Source organism: Mus musculus, chromosome 8 (assembly GCF_000001635.26).
Source record: "Mus musculus strain C57BL/6J chromosome 8, GRCm38.p6 C57BL/6J".
In the NCBI taxonomy this organism is placed as follows: Eukaryota; Metazoa; Chordata; class Mammalia; order Rodentia; family Muridae; genus Mus; species Mus musculus.
The window spans coordinates 54,663,607-54,677,133 of record NC_000074.6 but is presented as its reverse complement, the minus strand read 5'-3'; the positions used below and the strand labels follow the sequence as shown (position 1 = coordinate 54,677,133).

General features: G+C 37.2%; 1 protein-coding gene across 23 annotated transcripts in view; it reads left to right on the top strand.

Annotated features, from left to right (window-relative positions):
- Positions 1 to 13,527, top strand: part of Wdr17 (WD repeat domain 17) — a 97,699-nt gene that overhangs the window by 49,846 nt on the left and 34,326 nt on the right. For all 23 annotated transcript variants that reach the window (XR_001778439.2, NM_001372372.1, NM_001372376.1 and 20 more), the window contains 5 exons: positions 3,436 to 3,604; positions 4,558 to 4,649; positions 6,751 to 6,833; positions 8,699 to 8,785; positions 12,004 to 12,168. Coding sequence is in view for 22 of the 23 variants with exons in the window: in NM_001372372.1 (NP_001359301.1) it covers positions 3,436 to 3,604; positions 4,558 to 4,649; positions 6,751 to 6,833; positions 8,699 to 8,785; positions 12,004 to 12,168 (596 nt within the window). In the remaining variant the exon portion in view is untranslated. The remainder of the gene's footprint in view (positions 1 to 3,435; positions 3,605 to 4,557; positions 4,650 to 6,750; positions 6,834 to 8,698; positions 8,786 to 12,003; positions 12,169 to 13,527) is intronic.

Here is a 13,527-nt window from a genome sequence, read left to right as displayed (position 1 = left end):
TCTCACCTAAAAAGAGAACTCGTATTCTGTTTCTGTGACAAAACATCTGAGAGGACTCAACTGAGAAAGATTTATTTTGACTCATGGTAACAGAGATTTCAGCTCAGGGTCACCTGGCTCCATTGCCTCTGGGTCTGTGGTGAAGCAGAAGATTGCAGAAGGAATTAAAGTTGTTAACCTTTCAGAGGCTCACAGCAGGGGCCTGAGGGGAGGAGATAGAAGAGGGGAAAGGGGGGGGGGGCAGGGAAGAGAGTGAAAGCAGGTGTGGGTGTGGTTAAGATATAGCTCAAAAGATCATACCTTGAAAGAGCCATTTCTTCTGGCTCTTCCTGCCACTCTTAGTTTCTACCAAGTCCCAGTAGCTGTATGAATACCTGTGAATGCGTAATTGGATGACGTCACTGCTGAGGATTGAGCTCATGTGGCTTAGTGGCCGTCCCAAAGCGCCATCTCTGAATACTGCTTTATTGGGAACATGAGTTCTTTAGGGGATGTTTTATTTACAACGTTTTATACCTGGTCTTCCAAGTCTCATATCCATTTCATAATGCAAAAATGCATTTAGTTAGTCTCCAGGGACCTCCAGCATCTCAAAATTCCAGATCAAAGCATGTTCTAAGACTCAAGGCAGCTCTTACTTTTCATTTCCTTTAAAATCAGTAAATAGTTACTCACTTCCGACATATAATGGTGAACTCGTCACAGAATAAAATTTGCTTTCACATAGCGGTGAAATGGGAGCACCAAAAGGAGCCTGCTATTTTCCTGTCATCTCCCCTAGGCCAGGATCAGCACTGCAGCTCAGGATTCACTCTCCTAGCCTCCTGTGTCATCCTCTCAGGGCCTACCCAGAGGAATTGCAGCCTTGACACATACTGTATCTCTCAGCCCCCCTTTGAAACGAGTCAATGCCTCCATGACCTAGATTTGGTACCAAATTTCTTCATTAGTCATTGACATAGTAAGATTTCCACAAAAAGAAATCATCGTTTAGGTTCATGGTTTCAAGTACTCGAGTTTGATAGTCATCCGGCACTAGTGATATGGGGCTGTTGTAAGACAGAGGCACCTAGACAGGAAATCATGCAGCAGACAAGTGCTCACTTCTCTTGGAGCCAAGAAGCAGAGATACAAGGGATGAAGCGCAGAAATATGACAGAGAGAGAGAGAGAGAGAGAGAGAGAGAGAGAGAGAGAGAGAGAGAGAAGGGCTGGAGAGATGGCTCAGCCGTTAAAGGCTAGGCTCACAACCACTTTTACCTCTTAAAATTTTTATCACTTCTGAATAATACCCAGGGGTTGATCTATAGATAAGGCATCGCTTGGGCAGCACTTAGCATTGGAAGACTGGCTTCTGATGGCTGGCTTACTGGGCATCAAAACCTTTGAAACAAGGCTTTAAAATTAAGGAAAGTTCTACAGTTTTTTTCTCTCGTGTATCCTTTACTTTGGGCACAAAGAAAACACAAAAAATAGTTGATTTTGCTATGGACGTTTTCAGATTTACCAAGATGAAATTTGATTCTTTTTTTCTTTTTGTAGTTTATTTATTTCATGTTTGTGGGTACACTGTCACTGTATTCAAACACACCAGAAGAGGCCATCAGATCCTCATTACAGATGGTTGTGAGCCACCATGTGGTTGCTGGGAATTGAACTCAGGACCTCTGGAAGAGCAGTCAGTGCTCTTAACCACTGAGCCACCTCTCCAGTCCCAAACTGAAATTTGAAAGCACACACAGCAGAAACAAACATTTTTAAAGTATAAATTTCAGAAATGATCACCTTATTATATTCTCATCACTGTAAATAACTACCTTGAATGAGTAGAGCCAGGTGATCCAGAGATTGTTACTCTTCTTCCCACACTCAGAGTCTTGTGACTTTTCCACCTTTACCTAAAGAAGAGATGTTATTGTTTTTAAAGGGTTGTGAAGAATTACAGAGAAACCAACAAATTGAATGCTGTTAGGTATTCCAAAACCAACTGTACTTGAGTGAGAGTTAGCAAGTACGTGTTCACATTTCTCTGTAATCCTACCTTATCGTCTTATGGGTAGATTACAAATGGCCCTATGTTGCAGGATATTTGATCACTCTGAGATTCTATTATTTACTGAAGGAAAAAAAAAAAGAAGAAGAAGAAGCTGTTTCTAGTTGTGATATGGCTCAGCCTTAGCATACGCCTGTAATCCCTCTGTCTGGAAAACAAACACATCCTTAGCCTTTCATCCCAAACAAATAAGGTAAAGTTAGTTCCTAGAAGGGGAACTAATGTTTGAAAGTGATGTCTAATTTAATGGCAGACAAAGTGATGAGTCAGAGAAAGATTTGACACAATACGGTGTGCCCAACTCTCAGGAGAAGAGAAAGGAAAAGTAGGCTATGTTAAGAGAGAGCAGCAGAGAGAGTTGAAAACAAAAAGAAGCAGTTTTACTGGATCAGAGACAGGTTATAGAGGGAAAACAAACTTGACATAGGTGAAGACAGAATGAGCCAGACAATGAGGAGCAGGAAGATCAGGACAGGTTGCTTTGAGTTTGTTTGAGGCCAAGCAGAGAGGTTTTTGAAAGAAGCCAGACTGAATCTGTCAGCCTGGAGAGGTTTTTGAGCCAGAACAGCTGAGTTGAATCAGCCAGCCAGACATCAGAAAGAACCAGAAAGGGTGAGTTTATTCAGGAGTAAGACTCAGAGGCTGAAAACATTTTAGGCCTAGATTAGATAGTAAGGAGGTTAGATGCTTCTAGGCCTAGGCCTAGGTTACCAGACCGAGGCAGTAATCCTTAGACAGGACAATTAGAACAAGAGAGTAAAAGTTACATTTACTATGTTAGGAACAGTTTTAAAGCATGGGCTGTTAGGAATACATTCATGAACAATTGGGACTATACCTGACTTTGGCTATTTCTGCTGTCATATTATACCTCTATATAAAAAGAAATATTCAATTCGTTGACTTTTAGTTTGTTTTATCAGAGTCTTCACTTATACTGCTAGAATAAAATATAGTAATTATTTAGAGTTAATTCTTTATAAATTATTATCCTACTGTCCTGTACGTAAAACAAACAAGCAAACAAAGCAAAACAAACAGTAGAAGGATGCTGGGGAGATGGCTTAGCACTTGAAAGGGTAAACAGAGTTTGGGTCTCAGAACCCATATCAGGTAGCTCCCAACCATGATTCAAATAGAAACATAAAGAAATCCGAAATTCAGAACACTTGGTCCTTAGTCTTTTCAATGCAGGATACACAAGCAATGATACAATAACAACCCAACACTCATTCAGAGCAATGAGTACAAATTTCTGTATTTTTTCAACTGTGTATTTTTACACTAATAGTTGGAAAACTAGATATGTTTAAATTGTATTATGTTATGCTTTATTAATAAGGGTTTCTTCCAATGTGATTTAAAAAAAATCATGAATCCTAGGGACACGTGGAAACTATATTTGACTGCAAATTCAAACCTGATGATCCAAATGTTTTAGCAACAGCTTCATTTGATGGCACTATAAAGGTGTGGGATATAAACACATTAACAGCAGTGTATACCTCTCCGGGTAACGAAGGGGTCATTTTTGCTCTTTCTTGGGCTCCAGGTAAGATTTTCTTTTATTACAACCCAGCATGAAATCAATGACTTTCCTGAATTTTATTCAAATTTATCTTCTTCCCCCAGGGTTAATCTTGTTCCATATAATAGTAGAGGCAAATTACTGGCAATATTTGATCAGCTCAGCTGCTGTGAGGTGTAAGATTTTAGCACAGCTCACTGGCAGAAGAATTGTGATTCCTGGACAAGTGACAGCCACATAGAAAACCTACAGTAAATCTAGATGTTTGAATGTTATTGAACTTTGGCTATATTTGTATAGTTATGTCTCTAATGTTTAGTAGACCTTACATGATAAAAATCCTTCCTGACATAGATATTCATTTAATACTTCAGAGCTAATGATAATTTGGGGGATTTTAATTATAGTACTTGGCTTGATAATAGAGCCATGCCTGCCTTTTTAACTTCTATATTGAATTATTCATTGATCTGAAAATGTTATTGGAGATTTGTTCAAAAAAGTCCAGTAGGGGCTATAGACTAAATAAACAGACCATAAAACATGAAAGTTGTATAGAAAATTCATTCATTGAATTTTTCTCTCTTACATTGGCACAATTGTACAATTATGCTTTTGAAATTTTCAATTATAAATATTATCAGTTATAGGGTGGTAATGGAATGAAATAGTTTGTGGGTAACAGTGCTTATTGCTACACCCAGCGACCCAAGTTTAATCACCTGCTACCTGCATGTCTGACTGGAAAAAGGAATTCTTGCAAATCTTCCTCTAAGTTTCAAAGGCATACACATACCCTTCCCCAAACAAGTAAAAAAAAAAAATTAAAGGATCAACTACTATTATGAAGTAAATTTTAAGTCTTAACTTTACAAAAATTACATTTTAAAAAGAATCATATTTATAGAAAATACTACATATTATATATGTATATGTATATGAAAATATGTATAACCTTCAACAAACTGTGATTTAAGGTGATTTAAATTGCATTGCTGGTGCAACTTCCAGAAATGGCGCTTTTATTTGGGATATTCAAAAGGGCAAAATAATACAGCGATTTAATGAGGTAAGATTAATTCACTACTGTTGAGTAGCATATCTTATTGCATATCATGTAAATAGTTCATCTCCACAATACACTGGCATGTACACTTGCTCAATTATAAAGAACAATTGGTGATATAAAACTAATCTGAGAATAACAACTGGATTTAGAAAATAATCTGAAATTGCATCATAAGTTCAAAAGAATTTTAAGTTATATTTTTCCCCAAATCTAAGCAATATTAAGTAATAGAAGAATACACTCAGAAACCCCAAAGTCTTACCTGGTGGTGTGACTATTCCTATGGAATCACAAAGAAAGTTTCTGATCATAAATCAAAAACCAAATTCAATCCAAGTCCAGCTTTGGGAACCTTTAGGTCTATTTAGTTACATAGGGAGCAACTATTACTCAAAAACTGTTATACCACTGGGAAATTTCCTCCCCTAACATGGCTCACTTGGCAGCAGTGTCACCAGTGATCACTTCCCTAATTCACCTTCCCACTTCTGCATTGTCTGGAAACTTCCAAGATACAGGCAGACATCTAAGGCAGGAGTGAATAGTGACTTACCCCCTTCTTTTTGGAGGGAGGATTAATAGCCTCATTAACATCAGCTTAGCCCTAGCCATCACTGATTTGTACTTATTTTGTTCCAGACATATGAACCAAGTTTGCCAACATAGCAATGGCTCATGGTAGCCAGTGCCAGACTGAAGAACTAGCTCTGCTACAATATTTCTTGGTATAGACTCATACTATTGTCTTGGGCCCAGTTTTTCACCTATGAAATGGTGAAGTTGGATTCCATAATCACTTTACTCTCCTTTTAAATTCTATTATTGAATGACAGGGCCCTACAGCTACACTGAGGCAACTCTTCACAGATATGTTGAAGCAAATTTAATTGAATACCTGTATATGTGTGTGAGAGAGAGGGGGGGGAGGGAGAGGGAGAGGGACAGAGACAGAGAGAAAGAGAGAGAGTATATGTGTTCAACATAGATTTAAGTGTGGTCATTAAGAAAGAAAGATATATATTTAGGCAAAGTACAGTACGCTGAGGGTTTTTCAAGAAAGAATGTCATGTCAATGTGTCTTATCAATAGCCATATGGATGATTTTGGTGGTTTTTGAAGTGTCATTGTTTAAGTGATTCTCAGGGTATGTTTAATGAAATTATAGAATGTTTCCTGAGGCTCATTGAAAGCATACAAGCCAATAAGTCAAACCTATAGGTTACAACGTTACTAGAACCTCATCATGGCCATCCCTAAGCTTCCTGGAGATCTTTGTAACTGCTGTTGAAAGAGTTCAGAGAAGCCATATTGAGCCCAGTGACAAATGTGAGATCATTATGGAGTTGTATAAGCAAGTACCCCTGTGAGGCAGCCATCCCAGGTGCTAGTGCAGAGACAAAAGCTCTCATGGCATGAGAATTGATCATGGCCAGTATCATGTCATCTGTGTCAACTTACCTATTTAAATAAGCTTTCTTAAAGTCTCTAGAACAGATAGCATTGCTAAAGAGCATTTTTCCTGTATAGATGATGAACAGGTCCATTTACATTTCCTCCTAAGAAAGTAATGGTATGTCTTTGTCCTTTCCAAGAACGCCTCTGAGCAGTTAACAATCTTTAGAATCCTTTGAGCAGCTTAAATAGAATGTCATATATCTACCCAGGGTCAAAGATATTCATATACCATTATTCTGATCAGAAATAAAAGCCCTACAGTCTTGGAGAGTTGAGGATCACATAGTGTGATACTGTTGGAAAGATAAAATAAAATCTTGGTTTTAAAATACTGTAGAAGCCAAGGACTGATAATTGAGGTTGTCCTCTGAACTCCACACGCATGCCATGGCAGGTATACCCTGTGTTCACACACATGCACATACAGGATCATGCACACATCATATCACACACATATACATACATACATAAGTAAAAATTAAGGATGTTTGTGTATGTGCATGTACATTTAACCAGATTTCTGGCATTGATCTAGTTATGTTAGTATCATGTAGAATAAGTGACTAATAAAAATGATTCTTAGAAATAAGTAACATTTTAAAAATGGATAATTAATTTTTATTGATAACTATTTTATATTTTTAAGCATGGAAAAAATGGAATATTCTATATTGCCTGGAGTCATAAAGATTCTAAACGAATAGCAACTTGCAGTGGCGATGGTTTTTGGTAAGTTCTATATCTGATAGTATGAAGTTAGCCTTTCCAGAAAGGACATATTCAATCATCTCAGTTGTATGTTTTGTTTGTACTACTGTATAAATATTATTTAAATACCCACATAGATACTTATATTGGTGCCTATATTGGTGTGACTCATCATTTTTAAAAAACAATGTAATGTGAAAGCATTTCAAAATACATAATGAACGTAATGTAGATAGCGTTTTTTTATGTTTTGTTTGGGACAGTCTCTTAAGGCTTATGTCAGCCTTCAGTTTGGTAAGTACCCGAGGATGACCTGGAACCCCTGATCTTCCTGCTTTCACCTGTGAAGTTTGGGATTACAAGTGTATGTCGCCATGCCTCGCATGGACATTGCCTTCTAAATGAAGACACTACCGTGAAAGAATGAACTGCTTTATGGAAAATTCAATTTCTCAGAAAATGTAAAAGACACTAAGCAATATAAAAAGATACTCCCAGATTTTCAGATTCCACTGTGTATAAAAGGATAAAAGCTGTTGAGAATAGAAATATGACAATAGGGTCAAAAGTGCTCCTAGGGACTTAATTTCACTGTGCTCCAAATTCACGTGCCTTCTTAACTCTGATAAGTCCCAGGCAAAGGGAACTTCCAAGTAAGACCCCATACAGAAATAATTACTCTCTTTTAAGCCACTGCTAGCCTGTGTTAGGAATGAAGTTGTTGTTGAGAGTTTCTCATTAAAAGTGAGTAAAACTTGTCTACTTCAGTAGATCTTTTTTCTCATCCTTCTTTAAAAGTGACAGGAAGAAAAAGTGACAGGAAGAAACAGAACAAAAACACCTTTCACAAGTTAACACCATTAAGAGGCTTTCCTCCTCGGAGTCATTTGGTACTTGGTATATAGTAAACTCTAAACAATATACTTTAGTTTTTTTTTTTAATTAAGTAATCCATAATTAACTTCACCACATATTTAGAGCCTTTAGTCAACTTCATCTATCAGCATCTGTCATTACCACTATGTAAGCACCTAGCAAGTTTTCACAAGCTTGGTGTGGTTTAAAAGCATCTTCCAAAGAGTCCTGGGACACAGCTTCTTGCATCCTAAAGAACAAGTAGTGTTTGCATGGTGGCAATAATGAGATAGGTCATCATCAGAGACTGCTTTATTTCTTGTGATCTAGTTATAAGGGTTACCTTCTGAATCAGTTATCACATTTAATTTGATCTAATGGGTTGGGTTATCTAATAATACAAGGTTCTCCAAATTTAAGTTGTGTTACTGACTATACACTAGGAAAATAAGTTTTGATCTTGGTGTACTAACATTGAACGAAGTTTGTGAATGAGCAAGCAAAATAAATTTTAAGTACTTAAATGTCAAGCTGAAAATCTAAAATGTTTGTGTGTGTATTAAATCACACCCAAAAGTACGTGAAACTACACCTTTCTATAATTAAAAGCTCTTTCCAACAAAATAGCTTCTGAATCAGTTATCACATTTAATTTGATCTAATGGGTTGGGCTATCTAATAATACATATTATGAGAAGACTTGTAATTGAATTATTTATGTACAGCTCTCTCTGCCTATTTCTGTCTCTCTGTCAGTCTGTCTGTCCCTCTGTGTGTGTGTGTGTGTGTGTGTGTGTGTGTGTGTGTGTGTGTGTGTGTGTGTTTAACACGGTTTCTCTGTGTAACCTTGGTTGTCCTAGACCTTTTTGTGTAGACCAGGCTACTCATAGATATGTATATTCCTTTGTCTCCTGAGTGGTAGAATTAAAGCACCTTTTCTTTCTTTAAGCATTCTGTGCCATTTTCAGAGATGGCTTTTTCTCTTACAGTACTGACCTTTGCATCCTACAACTTTGTTTATGTCATTTTAGCATTATTCGAACAGTCGATGGTAAACTACTGCACAAATACAAACACCCGGCTGCAGTGTTTGGCTGTGATTGGAGCCAAAACAACAAGTAAGTTCTTATTTTCTAAATAATAATTATGTTTCAGAGAGTGAGCAAAACAAAACAAAACAAAATAACAACAACAACCACAAAAGTACATCTACTCCCATAGATAAAACCTCTTCTCCATGAATACTTAGCTGCAAAAGGGGAGCCTTGTAACCACTCAGTTGTTTTGGCTATGTATAACTCATGGTGCTGTCATGTATGACTGAAGAATACTGACTTACTGCCCTCAAAATAAATGTATAATACACTGGGAGAACAACCTACTACTACGAAATAACACTATTGAATGTAAGACCCTAGAGTAGAAATGTCCTTCCTTTTTAAATTTCTTCTAGGCATCTAAGCAGTCCCATGTTGGCTTTCTCCCACCCGCCCCCAGCTTGTGCTCCAGCCTCTGCACTGCATAATTTCCCAAGATGTAGAAGTTCTCGTGGGTGGATTTGAAAGACAGGCTTGTATGAGAACTATTTATCCTGTAATAATCAGCTTTCATTTCAAATTAAACCCAAGTAAAATTCCACTAAAATTGGACTTCCAACTGACAGAGTTTCAAAGAATTTTTTAGTTTGTATTTAAAAGCTCCTTTTGATAAGGTATAGTGTGTTTTAAAATGAAGCTTTCTTTAGGTGTTGCCAAAAATCACATGAATTCCTTTATGCTTCCCTGTACTAAATGCAGAAAACATAAATAAATGTTAAAAACATATTTTCTAAGTCAAATAGCATGCAATACAAAAATAATGAGTCTGTGTTTCTCCCAGTATGTATTCTGCAGTAGAAAACAGAGGGTTTTTTTTTTTAAGCACATGTGCAGGTGATCCACAAAATTAGATAATGCCACCCTCCCTCCATCATTTCTTATCTTGAAGACTAACAATCACTGACAGCAAAAGCCACCATGTAGGGGGCCTCAGTGTTTTGTTTTCTTTTTCACACTCTGTCATTTGACAGTTACAATTTTTATTTGTTTGTTTGTTTGTTTCAGTCAGCCACCAAGACCAGCTATACTTGTAAGAAAAGTGAGGCAGAGAAGCAGATTCAAGCTCAGCAGGCTGAGACTGCTTTATTGGAATGACAAAGAGCTAAGGTGGATCACATTTTAAGGGGCTCTGATCATCCACACACAACCCTACAGCCCCCTCATACTCTCAGAAACACTCACACTCACACACACACACACACACACAAACACTCTCTCTCTCTCTCTCTCTCACACACACACACACACACACACAATCAGGTTGCAGATACAGCTCAGAGGTAGGGTGCTGGCTTAGCATGTGTGAGGCCCTAGATACCTCTAGTACAAAGGAAAATAGGAAAGCACACATCTGCACACATGAATCCTATGGGCCAGTCCATGAATATTCTCCTCACTGATGTTGTTCCCCTTTATTTAAAACTTCATTCCCAGTCACACTTCACCTAAGGTTGGACATAGATAATATCTACCTGGATATCAGTAAAGACCCTACTTTTAATTTTTTTATTTATTCTTTGAAATCTTTATACATGTGCACAGTATATTTTATTATGTTTCCCATTTACTCTTTCTCCTACAAACCACCCCTCCCAATCCACATCCTCCACAAATACTGCAAAGAAAACGTTTTCATGACTTCAGAATTCTATTGATTTCCCCATAATATGTGCTGCAGCACATACAACAAATTGCATCATTGGATACATCTTGATGTTTTCTCCCTCATCACTGTTGTTCTAATTTGCCTTATTTTGTGGTAATGAACACAATGCCTTCAAGCACCTAGAGGAGGAAGGAGTTTATTTCATCTGACAAGTTCAGGACTGAGGAAAGTTAGGGCAGGAAACTGGAGGAAGGAACGGAATCAGACCCTGGACAGAAGCGGCTTCCTGGCTTGCTTCCTGGTGTGCATTCAGCTATATTTCTTACCCCACCCTATCGCCTCCCCAGAATTAGTACCTCACACAGTGGGCTGGGCTCTCCTACACCAATTAGAGATCAAGAGCCCCTCCCATCCCACTCCCAACACATATACAACAGAGGACTGCCTGGTCTGGCCTCAATGGAACAAGATGCACCTAGCCCTTGAGAGACTTGAGGCCCAAGGAAATGGAGAGGTGTGGTGGGGTGAGGGTGAGGGGTGGACTCCTCTTGGAGACAGGAGAGGAGAAATGGGATGGGGAACAATCAGAGAGTGGACTGGAAGGAGGGAGGATAGTGACTGGACTGTAAGAAAAGATGAAAGAATCATCATCATCTGAAAAAAGTAGAAATCAAGAAAATGCCCTGTAGACATGCCTCATGGGACAGTTTGACTTTGATAGTCCTTGTACTGAGGTTTCTTCTTCCTAAGTGTGACAAGTTGACAACCAAGGCCACCTGTCACAATGGTGTCCAGTCTTTGTGTGTGTGTGTGTGTGTGTGTGTGTGTGTGTGTGTGTGAAAACCACATTGTCATGTCATCTACAAAGTCTATACAAGAACTGCTCAATTGAGTTACCAAAAAAGGGGAGGGAAAGCTGCAGTAAAAAAATCTCATAATGTTTTAAGTAACTCTATGATTGTGTATCAGGCCACATTCATAGATATCCTAAGCTACTCTATGATTGTGTGTCAGGCCACATTCATAGCTATCCTAAGCTACTTGTAGCCAATGGGGTACTTGTTGCATGTGCCTACCAGGGTCAGCTCCATGAGATTACTGAATGTTTTATGTTGTGTTCAGCAGGATATTCTTAGGAAAATACAGTCCCAACGTGTATGACTTCCTTCTTCTCTCTAGGAGAAAGAGCCTGCTTTTATACTGGTTACAGTAGCTGCTCCATAAGTAGACTTGTGTCTGGCAGATTCATAATTTCCATAGCTTGTCTTAGTATCCACAGTTTCTTCCCTAGCTCAGTTGTGATCATCTGGTACAAGAAGAATTGTCCTCTTATTTATTGTGATGATGAATATATTAAAACATTGTTTTATAGTTCCATGGGATTCTTGTTTGCCTTTAGTAGAGTTTAATCTGGATGGAAAAGGGCACCAAAGAGGAATGGAAAGGTGAAGGTGACTTACTGAAATAGTCCTTTTCAGCCATAAGTTTTCCAGCTTCTTTCCAGGGGAGAAGAAAAGATAGAAAATGAAAGATTTTCATCTTTAGTAATTAGAACTGTGACATATTATAAACATTGTTAGTAGTAATTACTCTTTGATGGTCATACTTTAACATTCCATTGGTGGCCTTTCAGAGACATGATAGCCACTGGCTGTGAAGACAAAAACATCCGTGTCTTTTATGTAGCCACGAGCTCTAATCAGCCCTTGAAAGTGTTTAGCGGGCACACAGCAAGAGTGTTCCATGTTAAGTGGTCTCCTCTGAGGGAAGGAATTCTCTGCAGTGGTTCTGATGATGGGTATGTATGTTTGAATTCTAATTTTCCTGTCCTATAAATCGTAAACTTACAGTTTCCCAGAAATGCATGTGTAGTATTAACAAATTATTTAATGGAGCGATAGAAAATAAGTGCTTAGTGCATAGATAACTAATAATAAGACAAAATAAGTATTAGAACCTAGTCAAATCCTATCTGGTTTATACTACTGCTGTATTCCTGATTTTTTTTTTTTGTTTATTTTGCTCAAGGTAGATGCTTGTTTCTTCCTTATTATCAAGAATGTTAATAGAAAATAGAAAATTTAAAGTAAAAGAAGATCTGAAACAAATCTTTATAAAACAAGATAATTTATAACTTTTTGGTGTTTGATGTAGAAAACATTTTTACTCATGTGAAAACTGGCATGCATTGACTATAAATCTTGGCATAAAGCAAAACATATTAGAAATGAGAGTAATTTTATACTTCTTACTCTTAGCAAGAGTTTCTGAAATTTTATGCTTATAAATTCTTTTTTGATGTAGTTTCTTTAGTCACTATTTAAAGAGAAGATACAGTTATGTTAAAAATAATCTTACTCTGTACAAGTCATAGTACTAAATACCTCTAGATTTATATTGAATAGCTGGAGATTCTCGCCTTCACTCTTTTGGGTTAAATTCCAAATAACTAAAAAAAATTATTTGAAATGTGACTTTCAGTATGATTATTGTATGAAGTTGAATATATTCTCATTGATAAGATTATTCCAATCTTTCCGCATAAACTTTAATACTAAATTTTATTCTGCATGAAAAATAGTATCATCTTATAATTGTCTGAGATGTATTATTTACAATCATCATTTTACTGATTTATGATGCAATTATAAGTCTTTACTAAATTTAGCTTGGTATTTCCATAGGAGTCATCATTAGCATAGGTGACATTTATACATCTCGAATGTGTCTCCCACACTTAAAGCAATATATCTTCTATATGCTAGTTAGTCTTTATAAATGTAGCAATTCATATTAAACCCTTTGCACTTATTTATTTGTATACATCCTGAAACATTTTATTTTCTTGCTTTTGACTTAAAATCTTTCATGGGATACATTTTGATCATTTGCCTTCTCCAGCTCCTTAGCCATCTTCCCTACCTTCCCAACTTCATGTTCTCTCTCTCTCTCTCTCTCTCTCTCTCTCTCTCTCTCTCTCTCTCTCTCTCTCTCTCTCTCCCTCTCCCTCTCTCTCTCTCTCTTCTATCTCTCAAAGCAAAATTAAAAACAAAGGAAAACCCAAAACAAATACATAAAAATACTAAAAACAAATTTGAATTTTCTGAAACACTATCTTTTCTTTTCTTTTCTTTTCTTTTCTTTTTTATTAGATATT